The sequence below is a fragment of the Stylophora pistillata genome, chromosome 14 (genome assembly GCF_964205215.1).
Source record: "Stylophora pistillata chromosome 14, jaStyPist1.2, whole genome shotgun sequence".
In the NCBI taxonomy this organism is placed as follows: Eukaryota; Metazoa; Cnidaria; class Anthozoa; order Scleractinia; family Pocilloporidae; genus Stylophora; species Stylophora pistillata.
The window spans coordinates 4,286,730-4,307,378 of record NC_142532.1 but is presented as its reverse complement, the minus strand read 5'-3'; the positions used below and the strand labels follow the sequence as shown (position 1 = coordinate 4,307,378).

The 20,649-nt window shown below is 38.9% G+C and overlaps 1 protein-coding gene, 1 long non-coding RNA gene and 1 pseudogene across 2 annotated transcripts in view; 1 reads left to right on the top strand and 2 right to left on the bottom strand.

The window, feature by feature from the left end:
* The window catches only part of LOC148716157 (E3 ubiquitin-protein ligase TRIM45-like), a 4,470-nt pseudogene extending 52 nt beyond the window's left edge, over positions 1–4,418 (bottom strand).
* Positions 1–17,517, bottom strand: part of LOC111328198 (puromycin-sensitive aminopeptidase) — a 19,789-nt gene extending 2,272 nt beyond the window's left edge. The window contains exons 1-23 of the mRNA XM_022932580.2: positions 17,215–17,517; positions 16,482–16,563; positions 15,544–15,743; positions 14,274–14,381; positions 13,375–13,575; positions 13,033–13,129; positions 12,783–12,816; positions 12,441–12,511; positions 11,182–11,216; positions 11,011–11,019; positions 10,714–10,865; positions 10,494–10,506; positions 9,909–10,013; positions 9,648–9,708; positions 9,226–9,335; positions 8,772–8,835; positions 8,421–8,554; positions 7,985–8,119; positions 7,378–7,597; positions 6,525–6,832; positions 4,884–4,936; positions 4,618–4,717; positions 4,437–4,484 (exon numbers count right to left, since the gene is read on the bottom strand). Of these exons, the coding sequence (XP_022788315.2) occupies positions 4,437–4,484; positions 4,618–4,717; positions 4,884–4,936; positions 6,525–6,832; positions 7,378–7,597; positions 7,985–8,119; positions 8,421–8,554; positions 8,772–8,835; positions 9,226–9,335; positions 9,648–9,708; positions 9,909–10,013; positions 10,494–10,506; positions 10,714–10,865; positions 11,011–11,019; positions 11,182–11,216; positions 12,441–12,511; positions 12,783–12,816; positions 13,033–13,129; positions 13,375–13,575; positions 14,274–14,381; positions 15,544–15,743; positions 16,482–16,563; positions 17,215–17,340 (2,466 nt within the window). The 5' untranslated portion in view covers positions 17,341–17,517. The remainder of the gene's footprint in view (positions 1–4,436; positions 4,485–4,617; positions 4,718–4,883; positions 4,937–6,524; positions 6,833–7,377; positions 7,598–7,984; positions 8,120–8,420; positions 8,555–8,771; positions 8,836–9,225; positions 9,336–9,647; positions 9,709–9,908; positions 10,014–10,493; positions 10,507–10,713; positions 10,866–11,010; positions 11,020–11,181; positions 11,217–12,440; positions 12,512–12,782; positions 12,817–13,032; positions 13,130–13,374; positions 13,576–14,273; positions 14,382–15,543; positions 15,744–16,481; positions 16,564–17,214) is intronic.
* On the top strand, positions 5,618–6,448 carry LOC148716156 (uncharacterized). The gene is made up of 2 exons (XR_015995276.1): positions 5,618–6,073; positions 6,221–6,448. It is a non-coding gene; the product is annotated as an uncharacterized LOC148716156 (long non-coding RNA).
* Positions 17,518–20,649: the final 3,132 nt, after the last annotated feature.

The following is a 20,649-nucleotide window of genomic DNA, read 5'->3' as shown; positions in this document are numbered from 1 at the left end:
GAAAATCCGCAAATCGCAGAGAACCCACGGCCGAAAAACCGAAGATATGTTTAAGTTTTCATCTTTTGACAAAAATGTGGCTGAGACCAAAAGTGTTTCCTCGACTTGGCATATTTTCATAGTTTGGGGGTGTACACCCACTGACTCTCACATATTAATATTTACGTGGTCCCCAAACAGATTAGATGTAAAACCACCAGAAAAGTAAAAACAAGGCCACTCACGAAAACAAGGCTTCGCTTTCCCCTATAAAAATTCTCCGGTTACTTATTTTAGCTTCTAACGGTATAAATACTGACAGCTCGCGGTGAGTAGACTGAAGGCTTGAAATTATATTTAACAACGATTGTGGCCTGGACGCTTTGTCAAAAACAAAATATACCAGGGAACGGCGAGGAATATTCCACAATAATGCAAACGATTGTTAAAAATGATCGCGGAAAAAATAATGCATTTATCGTCTTCACTGATAGTTACGCCTTAAGTCTTTCAAAGAGCTTTGGCTCGGTTACACATGTGCTGACTGCGACAATTACTAATCGAAACTCCCTCGAAGAAAAGCCGAGTTATATGTTAACGTCGCAACATTACTTCGGGAGGTCGATAGGGCGTTCTGGTATAATTCCGGGAAGATCGATATCAAATGGTCTGCCGCTGACATATCGATTTGTTTACACCGGAGTGAATGATGACAAATTTGCCTCATCTGATCCCTAACAATAGTCATTCCAAGTTCCGCTTTCCACGACTAAAAACCACTTACTTTGTAAATGCCATAAAAGCGGAAGGGATTGAAACACAACTTATTCAAAATGAATAATTTCTCTTCCGACCCACTTGTTACAAGAATGCGTCCATCTGGCGTTTCTACAATTCCACAAGGGGTTGGCAAACAAGTGGCACTTTGGCCCGTGAAGTGACCGTCCACTAGAAAACTGCTGAACTCGGTTATTGTAAGTGTCACATACAAGAAGATTATCGGAGCTGTCTACAAGCATACAATTTGGCTTTTTAAATTCTCCATCTTCATTCTCTTTCTCGCCAAAGTTGTATAAGAATGTTCCTGACTGATCAAAAGCTTTTCAGTATGCAGCGATTGGCTATCTCAAATACCAGAATCATGTTACTGTAAGGAATGCAGCTGGTTGGACCATTGAGTTTCTCTGGGCCTCTGTCTCCGAATATAAAAATAGATTCTCTCCCCCTTTGACATCACCTGTATCCTTTTACCACCTAACTCGATTACAACAATGCGCTCTTCATCATCCAAACAAACATCATACAGACCCTTAAACTCTACTTCTCCTGAACCACGTCTTCCAAAGCTTTTCACGACAGTCCCCGTTTGGATATCGATCAGTTGTATTCTATCATTTCCATGACCTGACACAAGAATCTCTTCATCATTGAAATACGACACGCCGTTTGGACTTTGAAATTGTCCTGGTTCTTTTCCTTGGCTTCCAATTTTTCTCAAACAACTACCATCTTCATCAAATACATATATACAGTTGCCACCCTCATCTACCACAACTATCTCGCCTTTCATATAACAGCAATTCCATACAAATATTGAAGCGTGTCTCCTGGAAAGAGTTTCAAGTTCAATTCGCCGACAACCACAAGTTCACGTTCTTCCACATTCATCATATAAGGGCAAGTCGGAACGGATCATCGCTATTAATCTTCACTTCAATGCTACGTAGGCGCCGGATAGTTTGGGTGTAAAGTTCAGTTGAAGATTGCCGTTCTCTGTCTCGTTAACAGTTAAGCTTGTAACATCATTCACGGGTTCTACTAGAAATTCAAGTTGATCTTTGAGATCACCATGGTATAACGTTTTCCCTTCGGATGTTTCAGCGTATAATGTCAACTCTGCTTCTACGCCAGCCTGAAAAATTTGGTCTAGTCCTTCAAGTCTTGATCGCTCTGCATCTACTGTCGGGGTGACCTCAATAACACCCAGTTTCCAGTCCCCCTCACGAGAGGCGGAGGTAAATGAAACGAATGTCGTCGGGTGATGTTTTGGAACTTCAGCTCCACGAAGCTCTTCAAATTTCTGCTTCAAAGTTTCCTTGTTCCGTATAATATCCATACGTGAGCTTCTCAGCACCAGATTTGCTGCAAACTCAGCCGCTTGCTTCTTTTGTTTTATGAGGATAACACTTCCTGTTTAGCCGAGTTAATCCGCTCAAGTATTGACACGCGTGTTGCCTTGAGGGTGTCCATCGCCTCTTGCTCGCGCTCTCGAATGTCCGTGATCATTCCGTCGGCTGTCCGCGAGACTTTTCGCTTTGCCATTGCAACGTTGCTTTCCAGCTTTGAAATTGTTTGCTCAAACAGTTCGATGACTTCACAAAGCTGGCTTTCCCTTTTCGTGATCATTTTAGCAGCAGACATGATGTTATCCTTTTCGTCGTTTGCTGCTTTGTTGAGCACAACAACTTTGTGGTTTTGATGATCCGTGACTATACAAATTTGGCAAATGCAAACTTGACATTGAAAGCAAAAGAATCGTGTAATTTCTCTCTCATGAAACTCTTGAGAACAAAACGGCTGTCGCTTTAGCAGTCCTTCGTAATCTTCTACTTTGAAGTCCTTGACTGGCGTGACTTTGTGTCCTTCAAATGTTGCACTCAGCAACTGATGCGCGTTGAAACAATCGAGGCACATAAATCTTCCACAGTCGAAGCACTAGTACATCTGAGGGTTGTTTTGTCGGCACTGGGAACAAGTAATGCTACTTGCATCGCTGCTCTGTCGAACGGCGAGGAGACTCAACAGACTTATGTGGAAGAAGCTGTTGGGCAAACGGTCGAAGCAATTTCCTTCTGGCAAATCGATCGCAGCCTGACACTCGGGGCATCAGAACTTTCCTTGTCTCTGGCTCACTCTTACATGTTCCTCCAAACACTCGCAGCAAAACGTGTGAAGACATGAAATAGTTTTGGGTTCGATGTAGGTATCAAGGCAAATGGAGCAAGTCACTTGGTGCTTGATGTTTTTCAAAAGAGACTCCATTACGAATGATAAACACGAACAGATTCTGTCGAATCAAGTAAACAACTGCCGCCTGAAGGGATTGATTTTCAGATTTCTGAAAATTGTTGTCTAAGAACTTTATTTCTAAATAATCCTGTTGGTTTAGCGTTTTATCACACAGTAAAAAAGCTGCAGGGCTTCTCTATCAACATTTGTGACTTCAAACAATGCAGAGGCACTCCTAACGAAACTGAGCCGGCCGCATCAGTTTCAAGTTATTTTGTTTTGACTTATTTTATTAATCTATTGATGTATTTAATATCTATTTACTTATTTATTTAATTACTTGAAGATTTGCATAAGGTGCAGTTCTTTTTTCTACTCCAATGGTTTTAAAAAGCGACTGAAACCTCTATAAACTAAACCTTTTAGACATTTAATACGAACACTTAAACGAGGGGTCAGCTATGCAATATTTTTCGATATTTTTCTTTTGTTGAAAGTGCCATGGCTATGAAATTATTTTACAGCTACATTTTAGTAGCTAACATAACCATGATAATTGGTCACAAGGGTCAGAGGAGTCGTTTCCCACTGTGTTTCTAATTAAATTCACCGTTTAATTGTTACACAACTCGAGTTTGCTAATCCGTCATAAAAGAGCAAACAAACAAAATCTCTCCTCATTCAATTGTGTCAGACTTCGGGTAAACATTACAAAGTCTGTCATAAATGACTGCTGGAACCAGTCACATTCGAAGAGCTTCTTTTTAACACCACACTTTTAATCTGTGGCATGTAGTGAATCTTCGATTGTCGTCTCAAAACTTTTCTTTAGACAGCCCGATATTGCAGTTCGTTGAAGAGATGTTATAAAGTTTCAGGATTGATCAGGTGATTCAGTATGAGAAAGTCAAGGAGTTCTAAACAAAAGTGAGAGTGATCGGTTCCGGAAAGGAAAAAGACACTCTTTCACCAGCTTCATCCGTTAACCATGTTCATTATTTCACTTTTATGAGAGCATACTTGAGGCACAATTACATGTTATGTACTTGAGATTTAAAGAGGTGATTAAAGCTATTCAAAGTGTTCAAAACACATATTCTCCTGGTTATCTCAGGTAAAAGTATTTTCCCACACAGTGAGAGTATCATGTAACGTCAGATGTTAATACTGAGCTCTCAAAATACAATTCAAACTGACTAAAATGAAGCACACATGATTCCCCGTAACTCTGAGTTTCGTGCTTTCGCACTCGTCAGACAGATGAAAGCACGAAACTCTGAGTTACGTGTTTCGTTTTAGTCAGTTTGAATTGTATTTCGTTCTACACTTGTGTGTATTTAGCACCTTCTAGCAGCGTTTACGACAATTTCCCACAATTAACTCTCAAAATATAACTGATATGAAAAAAAAAAAACATATCTTGGTTGTGCTTGAATTTTTCACTTTACCTGTATTTCCTTAAGGCTCTTTTCAGTCGCAAACGAATCTGTGGTCATCTAAGAACAAATGACAAAACGCACGACTTAGCTTTGCGGCAACGAAACCTCTGCAGCATCGCTAGCAACGAGAGGCCCTACATCTATATCTATTCCATTAATTGGGCGTAGTTTCACGATTCTTTAAAGTTACCTTAATCAGGCGAGAAAATAGCAATCCTCCAGCATAGCGGGTGTACAGCTCATCCCAATTGTCTTGGACAAATTGCCAGGCGAGTTTGCGCCCTGCTAAACTAAAAAAAAACACAAACAAAGAAAATAAAACTGAAAACTGAAACTTGAAACTGAAACTAGGAGTCCATTACTTGTAATGGGCTCCTGCTGAAACTGATTTACAATACATTTTGCTAAATTGTGAAGCTACTAAACAGATCCCTTTGCTAAGTACCTAATGCTTACCTGCCGGTTACACCAGCAATAACAAAAACAGTATCCTGTGACCGAACCGCACTCTTAAAAAAAGCGTGAAAAAGAAAAAAAATATAATGCATGTAATTAGGAACGAAAAGTAGCGAGAGCACAGGGTTACCATTAACTTAACCATAAACTGCTCCCCCCTCCCCACTCAATGCTCGACAAACAGACGTTACCCACCAAAGAAAAACACCAATAATTGGCAACTTTTACCAAACTCTTATTGCTTAGGATCTTGAGCCTATACATCCTATAATTAGTATTCATCTTCTCCACACTGTTGTCTATTCATTTCCAGTGGTGCTGACAAGGAGAATTTGTGTGCCAATCAGTAGTAGCTCCCTCAATTGATGATCATGTTTAATATATGTATTCTCATTAACTTTACATTTGATTCAAGAGTGATACTGCATGCAGAAATAAGAAATAAGAATCCAGGCACTCTATATGGTTTTGTTAGCTTAAGAGTATTGTTTCCGTGATTTTCTTGTTTGCTTTGTTTTTGTTTTTTTGTTTTTTTGTTTTTTTTTGTTTTTTTTTTTTTTGGGGGGGGGGGGCAAGGTTAGCGGATATGTTATGAAATAGGTTGTTGTTCCTCGTGGTAGCTGGATGAAAATGTAAATTTGTTCTGTTGTCTCATGACAAAGTCACTAGATGTACAACGCGACGTTTTGACTGCTTACTACTAACTATGCCGCAAGTCTTCTTCCGGCCATAGTTAGTAGAGGGGACTGGTTATGAAACCCGGTAAACATCAAAGGCCGATGTCTTTGTTATGGTTTTCCTTTAGTGACGTGATCATGACCGTGCACAAGGAAAATCAACATGGCGATCGGAGTGACGTGAATGTGCGGAGACTTATGCTGTATTTCGCCGGATTTTTAGCTTAGATTAATCTCGATTCGATGAGTGTTATAGCTACACTACTCATTAGTCGTCATTCTTGGAGATAACCGCGCTGTGTTTGGCTGTGGGAGTTGTAGAAGAATGATAGGGATCGGTATTTGGAAGTTGCCCGCAGCGAAGGACGAGGCACACAAGAAATGGCAGGACGATTGGTTGAGTGAGATCACAAAGACGCGTGAGATCGACCATGAATTTCGAAAAAGGATCGAAACGACAAGGTGTTTACCTGTAAAAAAACACTTCGACGTAGAAGATTTCGAAATATATAAGTACGGCTGCGATATAAGCTTACAGTAGAAATTGAAGACATGCTCCCGCTTTCCATATGGTTTTGTTTATTTACGATCTCTGTGAAATTTTCTTGAAGGTTAATTTTCACCTTTCTTATTTGTGTTTTACTTTATTTTCAAATGCAGTTCAAACGGCGAAAATGACGAAGGAGAACCCATACTATGTTCCGGCACAGCATTATGTATCATGGTGGTCTGTTGTGATTGGTGCATTTCGATCCGGCGGATATTTTTGTAACAGGGAGCACTTAGTTACATTAGCCAAGAAGAACACTCTTGTATCAGAAAAAATCATCACAAGAAGGTTCAGGTAACGAAGACCAATTTGCACGTTACACGAAAAAAAAGGAAAAACCTTTTAAAACATTGAAGAAATCAAGATTTTGAACCCAAATGAATGCAAATTAACCAAAGAAACTAAAAGACTCACCGACATTGAGAACTCTAACACTTTCTTGATAAGTTCAGGTTGTGACACAGCTCCCATACACCTCATAAGTCGCACTTTCTCTTCATGCAAATCAGCTTCCTTAAACAGTTTCATCACAGACTCTAAGGTAATACCATCACCGTGTTTAAGAACTGTGCTGTACACCGCTGACCTCAAGTCTGCCGGAATGGTGGATTCACCTTTGCAGTGCGCGTCAAATCTCTTGCGCGCCTGGGCGAGAGTTGCTTCATCACCACTGCGTCCCATGCAACCCAGTACCAGGCCCCTCAACAGCGCATCCAAATGACCTAGGACAATAGTTTCACAATTAAACCCATTCTTATAGTCAAGCCAGTTTAAAGTCAGCAAATGGGGCACTGCACTTTTGGAGAATGTTGTCGTTCTCCCGCGCCTTTTGTCAGACTTACCTGACAGTTTTCTGCTGCCTTGGCTGGAGAGAGGCACTGTTAGTGCAGGGTCTCAAACAAGACTGACTTAATACAAGGACCAGGCCAATTGCCCAGACTTGAACGCAAACCACCCAATTTAGCGCCCTACTTATTCGTCTAATACGTATTCAACATGCATAGAGAAAAGCCCCCGTGTCGTCGAGGGCTTAAAGGACAGAGGATAAGCTTAGCCCGCAAGAGAGTTGGATAAACTCGACAACATGCCTATTTAAGCCACAGAATCATCAAAATTGAATGCATGAAGGGATAAACCTTGAATGATATAGGGTGTGGATGAAATTTGAAGTACTTGTTCCACGTTGGAGAACGCACCATTCTCGAACTATACGCCCTTAGAGTTCGAAAAATGTCTGTAAATTGAGGATTGCGTTTTTTTCTGTTACCTTCACCATCTTTTGGGTCCCATCCAACTTTCTGGGCAATTTGTTCATACAGCTTTAAACAGAAGGCCTGGAAGCTAGAGTAGAACCCAGTGTTCTGTAACAACTTGGACAAGCTGCTCATGTTTGTTGTTAGGTCATTCCATACTGTATAGTTTGTTTCGTTGCTGTATTGTTCAGCTAATTTAAGGAATTCTGTTGTAGACGTCAGACCCGCTTGCGCCTGAAGAATAGGATTGTTTAAAATTGGAATGAGAATTAGACCTCTCGGCTAGTTTTCTAGAAAGGCTTTCGAAAGAAAGATTTATGTTCAGACGACGAATTTAAGTCTACAAAAAATTGAGTGGAAAAGAAATTCTGTACATGAAAGTTTGTTACACAGGCTACAGGCAGACAAACTTGAATCCATCTCCCAATGAAACATTAACTAACCCTATGGAAAGTTTTTTTTAATAAGCCAGTAAAAACATCATGACGCGGATTTTACGAGAGTAGGAGTAAAGATTTCAAAAAAAATTCTTCATGTTTATAAAACCTTTCGATTGTTTCGTGGTATCTACCAAGAGATTCTTTCAAGAAAGCAGACCGGAAGTGGAGCCATTGAACATACCAGTGCAAAGAGATCGCTTTGCAGACCCAATCTGTCCCTTGCTGGAAGACTGTGGTCCTTAATGGCCGGCAGGAGAAGCTCTAACATGTCGGAGGAGTATTGTACTCGGTAAAAACCGACTTGGCCTGGATTTAACTAAGAGAGCAATGTGTTATTACTTAGTTCTGGTATTGCACAGAGTTAGTAAATCCATTTCTGGTGGACACGAGTGATAACTTAAAGCAAGTTTTGCTTTCGCCCCTCCCACTGCTCCCATTCCTTTTCACTTCTTTCACAGATGGGATGCGAGTTAGTCACAAGTTACCCCTCCCCTCCCCTCCCCTCGCCTCCAAAGTTTATTCACTAGTACAGCCGTAGTTTGCCCAGAGCGCTGGTTTGTTTCACAAAAATTGTATCGCAACTAAAAACCAATGACGATACTTCCTCATTAATTCACCTTAATCCACTGATCTTTTCCAACTCCACTGACTGTTACTGTACAGGTATTGTCTTCTAACAACGTTTCAGCTGCGGCGGCGGAAGGACTGGTACTAGTGCAAACCGCTATTGGTACTTTCCATTGGAAAGAGTCTTGCGAGGGGAAAAAAAAATGGAAGAGAAAAGCACAAAGTACTACTTCATTTTCCTGTATATATTTCATACATCTTCACATTAATTACTGCGTTTTCTTTTCCATTAAGATTCTTAAAATAATTTATCAGCTCAAACAGGTAAGGTAATATCTGCCGGCATCACTCTGTTCAAATAATGTTCATATTTTTATCCAAGGTTTATCAATTACAAGCACCTTCAGTTTTCCCATCAGCTGAAAATTTCGTCTGTGTTATGGTGACCACCACATCTTCCCCTTTCTAAAAGGAAAAAGAGATGTAATCATATTCGTCTCGTGTGACTCTGCCAGCGCTCATTACAGTGGAATAACGTTTCGTTGATAGAGACAAACGATTTCCCTATTACAAATGTAAAGCTTTTCTGAATTACCAATATCCTACTCGTCTGGGTAAAGTTGCCCGGTGCACAATAGAAAATAATGCAGACTGAGTTCGTCTGCCAATGCAAAGCTTGCGTAACGCTGTGAACCCAACATACGCCCGTTATCATTTAACATGAATGCCGGCCACACATGGGTCTGATCAAATTGTTAATTTTTGCTGCTAATTAAGGTCCCCCTTCCCCCATAAATTTTCTATCCTTATTGCCATGGCGACCAAACGATCACAGCTTGGCAAGCTAGCTCTTACCTTTTCTGCTGTAACGGACAACACAGGATATCCCATTTGTTTGGTCCACGTTTCCATGACATCAGCTACAGGTTTCGAACTGGCATGAGACAGACTGGCCCAGAGGTCCTCTTCAGAGGGTAACAAAAGGGAATAATAATCAAATAAAACAATGTTAAGAAATACTTTCAGACTGCCATAATGGAACCATAATTTATAGGTTTTAGGTTTTATAACTCTTCACAGAAAGGCTGGTTAAAAGGGGGAAAGTTTCCAAAGAAACTGGGATGTCGCATCAGTGGGTGGTAAAACAAGATAATTGGGTTTTAAGTTATCAGAGTTGTAAATTGGCCACAGTAAAGAGGTTCTAAAGCTCACGCATTGAGCATTAGCCCTTCATCAGAGCTTTGCAATATGAATAGCAACAACTAGTCCCAGCTAACCTGTGGAAGCAGCATTGTACTCAAAGGTCTTCAGGTAGTGATTTAGACCTTTCCTAAAGTCCTGTAGTGAATAGAAGTATTTATACTTGTCTTATAACATAAAAAACATTTTCTTGCAAATCATTTGCTTACTTGAAAACACTTGCTCACGTCAGCAGTGTGCAGCCATGGGCAAATAGTAGACACTAAATTGACCAATCAGAGCAGGCACTTTAAGTGATTTATGATATTAGAAGAAATGAGATCTTGATAATAACTTACTTGATTGCCTACATACTGATGTAACATTCTGATCACTGATGCACCCTTGTTGTAGGATATTGTATCAAAAATCTCATCTATTTCCCCCGGGTGGCCTACTGGAACCTGAAACACATTTCACTTCAATCTCTTTACACAATGCATTACATGTGAACTATCTTCAATCACTGTCAGAGGAGATCTGGTACTGACACATAAGCGCAAACTGAAAACCGTACCCGTCAAATGGAATTCAACCAACAGAAATGATTAAATGTAAGGCTGCTTCAAGAGGAACATTAACCTTCTAAGCTCCACTGACAACTATTATTTTAAATAAACCGTCTATATAAGCCAAGCAGAAGTTTAAAGAAATTACAAACAGTCAGTAGGAAGTCTGTGATTGTTTTGAGATGTTGAGCTCATTAGAGGAGGTGATAAGTATCTCATAGAAGTAAAGAAAAGTACTAACATAGGAAAATGCAATTTCAGAAAATCTTAAAAAGCAGTGATGTAAGTCCATGATAATTAATCAATGTACTTGCAAGCATTTACATAATTTACATCAAATACTTATAATAAAAATATATTTTTCAAAAATTTTACCTCAATTGGATGACTTGAGTGTACAAGGGAATCATATGAGAGAGAAAACATAACACAGATTATAAGTTAGAAGACGCTAATACTTAAAACTGAAACAAATTGCATATTAGTCATGATTCATTTGCCCTTGGTCTGAAACTACTAACAAAGTGGCTATATGCATTATGCTTCCTACACTGTGAGTAAAAGGCTTTAATTGCCTGACGCAAATAATTAGTACCTGTTATTCAATGCATCAAGTTTCAAGGCACTGGCAAAATCAGTGCTCACAAACTGTGTCCACACATCAAACTCTGGAAAGCAGTGATCTACCAGGAGATACTCAATCCATGAAGCAAACCCTTCTTTAAGCCACAAGTGTGTCCACCATTCCTGGAAAGCAAAAAAGTAAAGACTATAAAATCACAAATTAACCACAATAACCCGGTAATGGCAAATCCACGTCAACTTGATGTATGCAAACAAGAGAAGGTGCAAAAAGTGTTTATATCAAATTTCCAAAAAGAGGATATCTCACCACTGTCACCTGAAAACAAAAAATTAGAAAGGAGTCAAATATATTGAATTAATAGATGCAAAAATACAAATCTAATGATTATAATGATAACAATATAATTTATAAATTTAACACCAATATCAAAAGAGAGGTAATTGAGTGAAATCAAATTATAAATAATTATATAATTACCAAATTTCCAAACCACATATGAGCAAGTTCATGACCTGAAAAACATGAAGCAGTTTCAATACAAATGAGCTCTTGGAATAACATTTGTAGGTCTCCACAAAAATCAGTTGAAGGGTTTAATGGAAAAATGACCCATATAGGGACGGTACAAAACACGGACCCCCCTTCTGGACCCCTTCTGGACCCTGTTCTGGACCCCCTTCTGGACCCCCCTAACTAGATTAAGAAAAGATGAAAACAATAATACCTGGTGCGAATTAGGAGGTCGTTATCAAAGTGGCATTTCATGCTACAACCATTTACCTTAATCCTCAAAAAGTGCTACTAGAAATGTTAATTCTCCTTTACACGTGTGCTATCGTGGGTGCCACTTTGTTTATAAGTTTGACTGGGGACCACGGCACAAGGCTACAAAACTTCCGGTGTTTCCTCTGATCCTCTGAAAATTGTGGTCATCCATATATGGACCTCTATGGTGGAATGTTGAAGGTAGGTGTGTGATTTTTTCGCATTTTGTATGCAATCTCGACATTCCTGAAGTCATCGATAACCAATCACAACATTTTCTTACCAGACAATCACACACCTTACCTTCAACATTCCACCCTAGAGCTTTGTGTATGGTGACCACAATTTTTTTGGTCAGCGGTGGTAGCCAAGGACATGGGATGATGCAATCAAAATGGCGGAATAATCTGATCGGTCGATCAGAGGAAAAGACCAGAAGTTTTGTAGCCTTGTGCCAAGGTCCCCACTCTAACTTAGAAACAAAATGGATTCCACAATAGCACACAGGAGAATTAACATTTCTAGTGGCACTTTTTGAAAGTTCAGGCAAATGTTTGTAGCATGAAATGCCACTTTGATAATGACCTCCTAAGTCGCACCAGGTATTTATTGTTTTCATCCTTTCTTAATCTAGTTAGAGAGGTCCAGAAGGGGGTCCAGAAGGGGGTCCAAAATGGGGTCCAAAAGGGGGATCCAGAATGAGGGTCCACATTTTGTACCATCCCACCCATATAGATGTAGGGTAGACAAAAATTTAGATTCTCCTTTCAAATTACCCTCTTTAGTTTCCCCCTACAGAGCAATTGATACAAAGTTGTTGCCTCAATAGTCTTTTTTATGCATTGTTCCACACACTCCTTTAATTGCTTTTGAAAATACATTATAGGCATGACCAGGCATGTCAACATGTCCACCCACGCAATCAGTCGGTTCACAAAACCATTCCATAAGTAACACACTTCTTCACTCACCAACAACTAAAGCCACATACTGTTTAGCTGCTGAAGAAGAATCACTTGGATCTATCAACAGGCAGGTTTCCCTTAAAGCAAAAAAGTCAACATCAGACAGGTCAGCTGAGATGTGAATAGTTAACATTTAGTACGAATAAATGATGAAAAAAAAATGCATTTCATGATATTGTTCACGTCAGTACACCTATCTACATGTTCAAGTCTTAAGTCAGACCAATTGACTTCATACGCTTAAACAGACACCTGTGTTCCACACCCTAATAATTACACTAATTAAAAATACAAAATATTTTGAAAAAATAAATTAGCATTATTTCTACCCAAGAAGACTCTTCATACCTGTATGTGACCAGACCCCAGTTTTCCATAGCCCCTGTTACAGAATATAGAATAGGGGGCTTAATAATTGCTTAATTATAAGGTCAAACTCAGATTATTTCTAATTATTAATAATATCTTATACTAGGCACCAAAATGAAGAATTCTGACATCACTATATTATTACTGTGAGAGCGTCCAATGTCTTGTAAAACATATCGGAAAAAAAGACAATTATGATACAAGCAAATAAGAAATCTTGAAAGTATACCTATGACAAAGTCTTGAATTGCAATCAGGTCAAGCTTTGGTAAAAGGTAACCAATCCCAAAATATTCTTTGTAAAAAGGCAAGCACTTCTTAGCAACCTGAAAAGATTTATCGACAATCACTGAACTATTTTAGGCCTCAATGGAGTGATATCACAGTAAAAATTTCACCTTACAAATTATTGATACACTATCAAGCAGGCAGAAGATGCAAATTGTCCTTTGCCTCAACAATAAAACCTCAGAAACAATATTGTTGGAAATGTATGACAGACAGCAAGAAGAATTACTGTGGAAATAGGTAGGAATTGGGAAAGATTTGTCATACACCTTGCAAGACTGACCTCTAAAGCAAACTGTCCCTGGACAGCTTTCCCCTTTGGTGTATAAACTCTGATGATTACACCATTTGCATCTTTTCCTTCCACAAAATCAAACTCCCCAACAACAAAAGCCACAAGGTATGTAGACATGACAGGTGTCCTGGCATACTTAACTACTTTAAGGGAAGTGTCTTCTGTGTGATCTTTCTCCTCTTTTACATTCTGAAAATTTATGGAAATTTATGTAAAATGTAGAGAAAGTCATTTTTACAAACTTAATTATAAACAGTTTCCCCTTTTATATATTTCATGTTGACTTTACAGTTCAATTAGAGAGGTTACAAGCCTAGTAGAAATGAGTATGTGACAAAACAGAGTACAGTCATTGTGTTAAAAGTGCTAACAAAAGGTTTCAATAATGACTCTGATCATTAAGAGTGACTAGCATCTAATTTCTCCTTACAATATCACCCCTGAATCCCACATTAAGGTCAGGAGAATAAAGGAAATGATCACCAACTAAAAAAGCTCTTGATTGTTGAACAAATTCTCATAATCAGCACTTTCTGAAATGTTCGTAGAAAGTAGCATGGAGAATATATACATACTAAAGTTAGGGAGTAATGGGTGAATTAATATAATGGAATTTAACAAAAGTTCATTTACTATCATTTACTTAACACTATCTGTGACGATTATTAACCATAAAATGCCCTAAAAAGGTAGATAACCTAAATTTAATTCATTAAATCCATAACAAACATTCAAAGTAAATGTCCTCATGCATTTCCATTCCTTTGCTCTTAAGTATGTCCTGCATTAAAGTTTGTAGGTGAAAACCTTGCAGTCACTGTAACCTTATATTAATCAAGTTGAAGCTATTTATGAATTAATGCAATTAATTATTGAATTATCCTTACCATGTTTGATAGAGCCACTCTGTCCTTTGGAACAATCAAGGTGATATCAAAAGTAGCACGAATGGCTGGTTCATCCCAACATGGAAATGCTCGACGAGCCCCTGTTGGCTGAGCAGTAAAACATAATTTAATATAGTTGTACTAACAAATTAAGTTCATCTAAATGCCATATCTAAGTACAAAATGTGTAACTTCTAGCTAAGACTGGTATAATCATTTATCAATACAAGTGTCATTTAACTTAGTTTCAGATTCTAAATTATCCAAACTTGATTATCGGGAATGTCACTTCTCAGAGAAAAAATGATTACCCCAGTAATTCTCTCCCGGGGCAACACTACACTTATGGTGGAGCTACAGATCCTTCACAACAAGGCTGCGCGAATCATTTTAGATCTTCCCCTACTGCTTCTGCGAGCGATGCACTTTCAAAGCTCCATTGGAAACCTCTAGAATTAGGCAGAGAGCAGAGCATCGTGCTATTTTTATGTTTAAGGTAGTTAATAACCTTTTTATGCACACTTTTCACTGCTCTTTTAACAGCAACTATCAGAACTATAATACACGATCCAAGCAAAATATCCGCAAATCACTCACACACAGAAGATGGGGGCACTGGATAACAATAAATTTTGCAGCGGATGCTTGGAATGCCTTACCCCTTTCCCTAAGAGATGTGCCCTCCTTAAGCCAATTTAAGCGTGATATCAGGAAAGCACTATTTTAATTAATTTTGTTTTTCGCATGTTAATTTTCAAATTAATGTAGTTTTATCTTCATATTTTTCAATGTTTTTTTATTCTTTTTTTATTTTTAAGTAATTATAATTATTTTATGTAGTTACCTTTAGAGGACCCCTCTGTAAACCACTTTTTTGTCATGTTGGAATCCTCAATAAAGATTAACTATTATTATTATTATTATTATTATTATTATAGCTATGTAAAGGTTGTATTCATGAGTTCCGTTTTACTAGCACAGAGACAACTATCAGAAATGTTTCACATTTACAGCTACTTGGTAGTTAATAACTGGGGGTATAGACACCAAAACTGCAATACTATCATAATGATTATAACATTTTTTTTTAAATTTAAAATCCCTGAAGTTTCATCTTTGACCATATAACTTTAGTAAAGCTACAAAAAGCTTAGAAACTGCTTAACTTTTAAAAAAAAATTTGATACACTGTAGAATTTGCAGGACTGTTTGTAAATGAGAAAAAAATGAATTACTGATCAATTATGTGACTGTAGGAAAATTATCTAACCTCAAAATGAGTGACAGCACAGAACTTCTCACTACCATCCTCCCCAGAATATTTACATCTGTAAAATCCTTTCAATTTTTTGTTCAATTCTCCAGTGAAGTCCAGGCACAGTTCACCTTGCCCCAAAGGAAGAGGTGATGCAAAACTTATTTCCACTGTTTCATCCTCAAAATGGTGACAGATACTAGAAGATGGGTAACCTGCAATGAAAGCAAATTACCTTCCAGTTGTTAATTCATTTGTTGCAAAAGGATCAAAGAAAAATAGAGAGACGTCTTAAGATGTTTTCCATTAATTGTGCAAGTCCTGGAATTTAGTTTAGCATCCTGCCCCCCTCCACACTCCATCTCTCAACATTCTTTGGAACAAAAAAACACTTTTGGCTTTCCAGTTTAGATAACCCTTCTACTGATAGCTAACGATATTTTCTTAAAATGCATTATAACACTGAAAGTTGATTCAGAAACTTATTGTACCTGCTATGTGTCAAATTATCAATTCTGCTAACCGTATTTCCGGTCAAATAAGCACCCAAAGGCATGCTCTTATAAGTGCCCTTCACAGAATAAGTGCCCTCTCCGTAAGCCATAACATCAAAAAGGCACCCCCCCCCCCACAAGAAATCACCCTCCCCCTCACTTTCTTAAATTAATAAGCCTAGAAGGAAAACCTATTTATATTTATAACTTTTTAAGCTTCAACTGCAGCTGAATCAAAACAGGAGAAAAATAAGCACCCCCATCAATTAGGCCCCTATCCTTCCAATAAGTGCCCCCTCCCCCCTCCAACCACCAACACCACTTTTACCCACGATTTTCAATAAGTCAATAAGTGCCCATGTGCTTATATTGAAGACAATATAGTATATAAAAGGTTAGCCATACCTCAAGCAGTATGTAACATAAAATTCTGGTATATAATTACCATATAGTACTTACTTTGTTCTCCTAAAGAAAAACTGGCTGAAGTGACATTTATATCCAGACAGTTGATAATTACTTTGTCAGTTTCTTGTTTTACCTTAAAAAAAAAATTAAGACATTTCATTTCAAAGAAAATAAAACAAAGACAGATTTTGCCATTTCCACAAAGGTGGAAATTCTAGCAGGGCTGTTAGTTGTTAATGAGAAACTGCTGCACTGCACCAGCAGGAAAATGAAACAGTTAGTCTGTTATCACCTACAAGATAATAAAATAAGGGACATGAGCGATGTATTTATTTTCTTTGCCACTGATTCAGTATACTAAGCCAGCTAAATCACACCCAAACTTTCATGTTAAGAGATCATAATTTTTAGCACTAATGGAACAGTTCTTAGAATATGATCTTCAAATTTACTCACCCCTACACCCCTAAACAGCAAAAACAGGATAAGGGTGGAGCTAGGGAACAGTTGTTCCCCTTTCTTTACAACAATTCTCCACAACATCAGTTCTTGAGGGCATATAATTTATAAATGTAAAACATAAATTATAGTTATCTCCATTTACTGGTTCGGCATCAATCTTAATTGAAAATATCACCTGATCTCAAACTTTGTTTGCAGCAAACACTTGATTATTAAACAAAAATATTAAGATGTCCCATAGACGAAGGAAAAACAAAAGAATTGAACCACGACGTGAGCACAGAACACGATTTCCTTCTTAACCCCTTCAGGTTGTTAATACCTCTACATCGATCACTTCCTCTCCAGTAAAGGTGAATTCTGTGAGACTTGGCTGCAAAGTCAGTTTGTAGTTCTTTGGGAGCACGCTTGCGGGAAGTCGTTCGAAAGGTTTCTTTACGCTGCTCATTGTTGCTGCAGTGATGCTGAAGCGTGTAATGCAAGACACAAAAACTTTTAAACTAGCTCCAAGGGAGCAAGAAGGCCGAAATACAAGCCTGGAGAGAATTGTAATGGTATTTTGATTGGAAGACAAGTGAAAACTAAAATCGTGCTCACTTGGAGGAAATGTTCACCCCAGTGCCTTTCGGATTCCTCCATCACGCATGTTGATATTGTGTGACAGCCTAGGGGTAACGCAAGGATAAAACTAAAATGCTTGACTTTCCTTGGTTGTTATGGCAACACGCAATTGCCTCTCCAGCTCTTTAAGGGAAGATTTGCTCGGCATCATTAACCCTTTAACGCCCATAAGTGATTAACAAGTGACTTCACCCTAGAATATTCACACATTGTCCAGCTAACAGGTAATGAGAATAATCAAACTAATCAGGTAATTTGGATATATCAACTAGTTAATTTAATTTTAATTTAATTTAATTTTTTTTTTAATTTAGTCCATTTTCACTGCATTAAGTTTTTGCAGTGGGGAAGGACTAGAAAGGAACATAGGAACCATTCGTGCTAGTCCACCCTCCCACCCATCCCACTCCAGGGGGGGACATCCATCAAACAGTAATCTCGTGTGTGGGAAATTAACGTTTCCTACCCCAACCCTGCAGGAGACGGGACCTCTATTTATTCGTCCCTATCCGAGAAGACTAGAATATCTAACCATTTCTTGATGTTATAGAAAGGTAGCAAATTCTTCTCAATTATTTTAAGACCTTGAGTGTTGGTCCGGCCGGGGCTCGAACCCTCGACCTCCCGCACAACAGTCCAGCGCTCTATCCATTGAGCTAACCGGGAGGCCACCGTAACGATGGTAAATTGGCCACCGTAACGATTACAAAAGCTGACGTTTCGAGCGTTAACACTTCGTCGGAGCGAATTATTTCGTTACCCGTTAGCATCCTCGTTTACTATCCAACTAACAGACGCCATTAATCGGGTCCTCCCCGCAAAGACCATCAAGCTGCATCGAACAGATAAGCCATGGATAACTCCTGAACTCAAGCTCATGATTAAAGACCGACAGAAAGCATTTCACAGCGGCAACATCCCAACCTGGCGCTCTTTGAAATACAAAGTCCAGCAAGAAATAGCGAAGAGGAAAAAGTCCGTTTATAAGAACAAAGTACAACATCTAAAGAAAGATGACTGCCGCAAGTGGTCGAACTTTATCAACCAAATGTCTGGCAGATCTGAAAAGCCATCCCTTATTTCACTGGAGCGTGACGGGAAAATCATGAGCCAACAAGAACTCGTCAACAGTTTAAATCGATTTTACGTTTCAGTTAATGCGGACATACCGCCACTTGACAGTAATCTACTACCAGCTTTCCTCCTTGCTGAGGCAGAAGTCCATTTGTGCAACCCCACGAAGTCTGCAAGAAGTTACTCGCCATAAAAGCCTCCAAGGCCCATGGTCCAGACAACGTACCCTGTCGCATTGTCAAAGAGTTTGCTTACGAACTAGCTGAACCTATCACCACCATCTTTAAGACATCACTCCGATCTGGCATTGTACCAGCAGCCTGGAAAGAATCTAATATAATACCCATCCCAAAAGTACATCCACCTATGGATGAAGGCGACACCAGACCTATTTCGTTGACTCCCTGTCTGTCCAAAGTCCTTGAAGACTTCGTAGTTACATGGCTAATTGATGATGTCAAGGATAAGATCGACCCAAATCAGTTTGGGTGCCTGAAGGGAACTTCAACAACGTACTGTTTACTGGACATGATTCACACCTGGCTTACGTACCTCGACTCACCTGGCGACACCTCCGCCTTTGCTTTCTAGATTTCTCTAAGGCTTTCGATCGTATCGGGTACAACGTACTGATAGAGAAGCTTCTGGGCTTAGGAGTTCGCATATTTTTAATACCGTGGATAATAAGCTTCCTGACTAACCGTCGACAACGCGTTAAGTTACCTGGCTCCATCTCTGACTGGCTTCCAACAACAGCCGGCGTCTCCCAGGGAACAAAACTTGGTCCAATGTTGTTCCTGGTGATGATAAATAACTTGAACATCTCTGATCCTGAATCCTGCACTTGGAAGTTTGTAGATGATGTATCGTTGTCTGAGGGGCTCGTAAGGAACAGCACCTCAACCATCCAAACAAGTCTCGATACTGTCGCCTCTTGGAGCTCCAGTAACTGGATGAAACTCAACGCTAAAAAGTGTAAAGAAATGCGGATATGCTTTCTCAAGGAACCCACAGAACTCCCTCATTTGAAGATCGGCGACCATCAATTAGAACTTGCAACTTCACACAAAGTACTTGGCCTGGTGATTCAGAATAACTTAAAATGGAACAATCACATTAAAGCTACTGTCACCAAGGCTTCTAAACGCCTACACATACTCAGAGTACTCCGTCGAGGGGTTGTGGAGATGAATGATTTAACCACTATCTATATCTCAGATACGATCTGTTCTTGAATATTTTTGTGGTTAGTATGGCACCACGCCTTCCCATCCTACCTTTCACAAGAGCTAGAATGAATACAGAAGCGTGCTCTTAAAATCATAGTACCTACTTTATCTTACCCAGAAGCTCTGCAATTCCTTAAATTATGAACATTAGTTGAAAGACGTAGTGAACTTTGTGTTAAAACTCTTGAAAATATCTCAAGAGGAGGGCCACTTTTTAAGCACCTCCCGAAAGAAAGAAAGCAAGTGCATCAGTATCAATTGAGGAACGCTAGTAATTTTTCAGTGACTAAATGCAGGACCGAAAGACTGCGCCGCAGCATTTTCCCAAGGACTATTTTAGCCTTCAACAAATAAGAGTTTCTTTTCATATATATTTGCATACCCACATAATTAAATGTTAATTCTTAATTAATTAATTATCTTGTATTTCTAAACCCATTGTAGCCCAGTCCCTATCCACGCATGTAATTTTATATATTTGTTAAATAATTGTAACCACATTGTAATTCAGATTTTCTGTGAAAATGTGAGAAATAAACTTATCTACCTACCTACTTATCTACCTACCCCCACCGACGCAGCCCCAAACAGTTTCTTTAGAAACTATCAGCCTTTAAACTAATCAGGTAGTTCTTTCCTTGGTTCTAGAAACCAAATTCTCGTAACTAATTCACAGGGAAATATGTGGCAGCCTCAAGGGACAATTACAAATAAAATCTTGGGAGTTCAATGGTTGCGAAGGAGACTATCTAATCACAGCATTCACAGAAAACAAATCAGTTTGGAAACATCTTGCAGGAAACTGACTTTTAATAGTAAGCTTTAAGTCTGAC